Source organism: Penaeus monodon, unplaced genomic scaffold (genome assembly GCF_015228065.2).
Source record: "Penaeus monodon isolate SGIC_2016 unplaced genomic scaffold, NSTDA_Pmon_1 PmonScaffold_18438, whole genome shotgun sequence".
NCBI classification, from domain to species: domain Eukaryota; kingdom Metazoa; phylum Arthropoda; class Malacostraca; order Decapoda; family Penaeidae; genus Penaeus; species Penaeus monodon.
In genome coordinates this window covers 5001-7010 of record NW_023647970.1, presented here as the reverse complement: position 1 = coordinate 7010, position 2010 = coordinate 5001, and the positions used below count along the sequence as shown (strand labels likewise).

The following is a 2010-nucleotide window of genomic DNA, read 5'->3' as shown; positions in this document are numbered from 1 at the left end:
GGGGGGGGAGGGGGGGAGAAAAGGGGGGAGGGGGAGAGGAAGAGAGAGAGGGAGGAGAGGAGAAGAGGAGAGAGAAGAGAGAGAGAGAGAGAGAGAGAGAGAGAGAAGAGAGAGAGAGGGAGAGAAAAAAGAGAGGGAGAGAGAGAGAGAGAGGAGAGAGAAAAAGAGAGAGAGAGAGAGAGAGGAGAGCGAGGAGAGAGGAGAGAGAAAAGAGTTTAGAGAGAGGAAGAGAGAGAGAAAAGGGGAGAAGAGAAGAGGAAGAGAGAGGAGAGAGAGAAGAGCAGAGAGCGAGAGGCAAAAGGACAGAGAGCAAGAGAAGCGAAGAGCGGCAGCGAGAGAGAGAGGGAGCGAAAAAGGCGCGAGAGAGAAGAAGCGAGCGGGGGAAAGAGAGGAGAGAGAGAAGAGACGAAAAAAACAGCGAGAGACGAGGAGAGAGCGAGCGAGGGGAAGAGCGAGCAGAGAGAGGCGGCGAGGCCCACGCACCGGCGGGGAGAGGGAGCTTTGGGGTTTCGAACATCCACATCTCGACGCCGAGGCGCTTGCGGATGAGGGACATCTGGTGTGCGCCGTACTTGGCCGTCAGGTACTTTTCCTTCCGCTCCTTGACCTCGCCCAGCTGCGCGAACTCCACGTGCAGGTTCGCGCGCGGCGACCCGCGGCCCCGGTCCGGCGAGCCGCCCACGGGCCGCCCCGAGGTGTACGATGCCACGCCCACTTCCATGCCGCTCTGCAAAGGAGGAAGCGCCGGTTAGTCATCTCCGTCGGACGCCCTTCCTGGGGCAGGGGCGCCGCGCCCCGCGGGGACAGCGGGGCCTGCTGGCGACGAGGGTCGTGTGGCCTTGGGGGCCAGGAAGCAAAAGACATGAATGCGCAAACACACAGATTACATATATATTCACACACACACACACCAAAACCAAAAAAAAAAAAAAAAAAAAAAAAAAAAAAAAAAAAAAAAAAAAAAAAAAAATTTTATTAATATAATATAATTTTATATATAAATATAAAATTTTATATATATTATTTATATTATATATACCCATTTAAACCCCGGTTTGTGCCACGGCGGGGAATCCTCTAGACCCAGCTTTTTAATTCTCAGGGCGAAAGTGTTTGCCCGGGCTGAGGCAGCAGTCAGAGCGAGGGATTTTTACGACTGCCGCGGCGTGGGAATTTAAATGGGGCCCCGAGGGTCGGAGTTTGGTGTATGTGTGTGTGTTATGTGTTTTTGGGGTGGTGTGTGTGTGTGTGTGTTGTGTGTTGGTGTGTGGTGTGTGGTTGGGGTGTTGTGTGTGTGTGTGTGTGTGTGTTTGTGTGTGTACAACCTCATGGCAGTAGCTGGACTTTGCTACATTACCGATGAACGTTCTGCAGCAAAAAAATACGGCTGGGAAGTTTACACAGCCATTTACATGAAAATAAACTTGTAGAAAAGAGACTGAATCAGAAAAGAGTAAAGTGAACATAGGAAATAAAAAGGAAATGCAGGAAAGGGAAAGGCATATAAGTGGTTTTGGATTTTTCTTTTACTGTCGACGTTTTTAATTCTATCTCTTGAAAAAAATAAAATAAAATAAAGGTCTATACTTTTTCAATGAATCTCAATCCCCCTGAAAACCCTTACATCATATATACACTTCCTGGATCACGAATATAAATATATATATATAATATTATATATTTATATATATATATAATATTATTTTAAAATATAAATATAACAAACACACAACACACATATATTAAAATGGCATATAATGTACACAACACACACACACACACACACACACACACACACACACACACACACACACACACACACACACACACACACACACACACACACACAGATATATGTGCATATATATGCACGTACGTACGCACGCAAGCACACACACACATATACATACATACATACATACATACATACATACATACACACACACGTGTGTGTGTATATATGTATGTATGTATATATATAATATATATATGTGTATATATATATATATA

At 45.6% G+C, this 2010-nt stretch overlaps 1 protein-coding gene across 1 annotated transcript; it reads right to left on the bottom strand.

Moving 5' to 3' along the window:
- Positions 1-483: 483 nt before the first annotated feature.
- Positions 484-824, bottom strand: LOC119569753 (the record flags this gene model as incomplete). The annotated part of the gene is made up of 1 exon (XM_037917779.1): positions 484-824. A coding segment is annotated over exon 1 (238 nt), but the record flags the coding sequence as incomplete, so codon positions are not given.
- Positions 825-2010: the final 1186 nt, after the last annotated feature.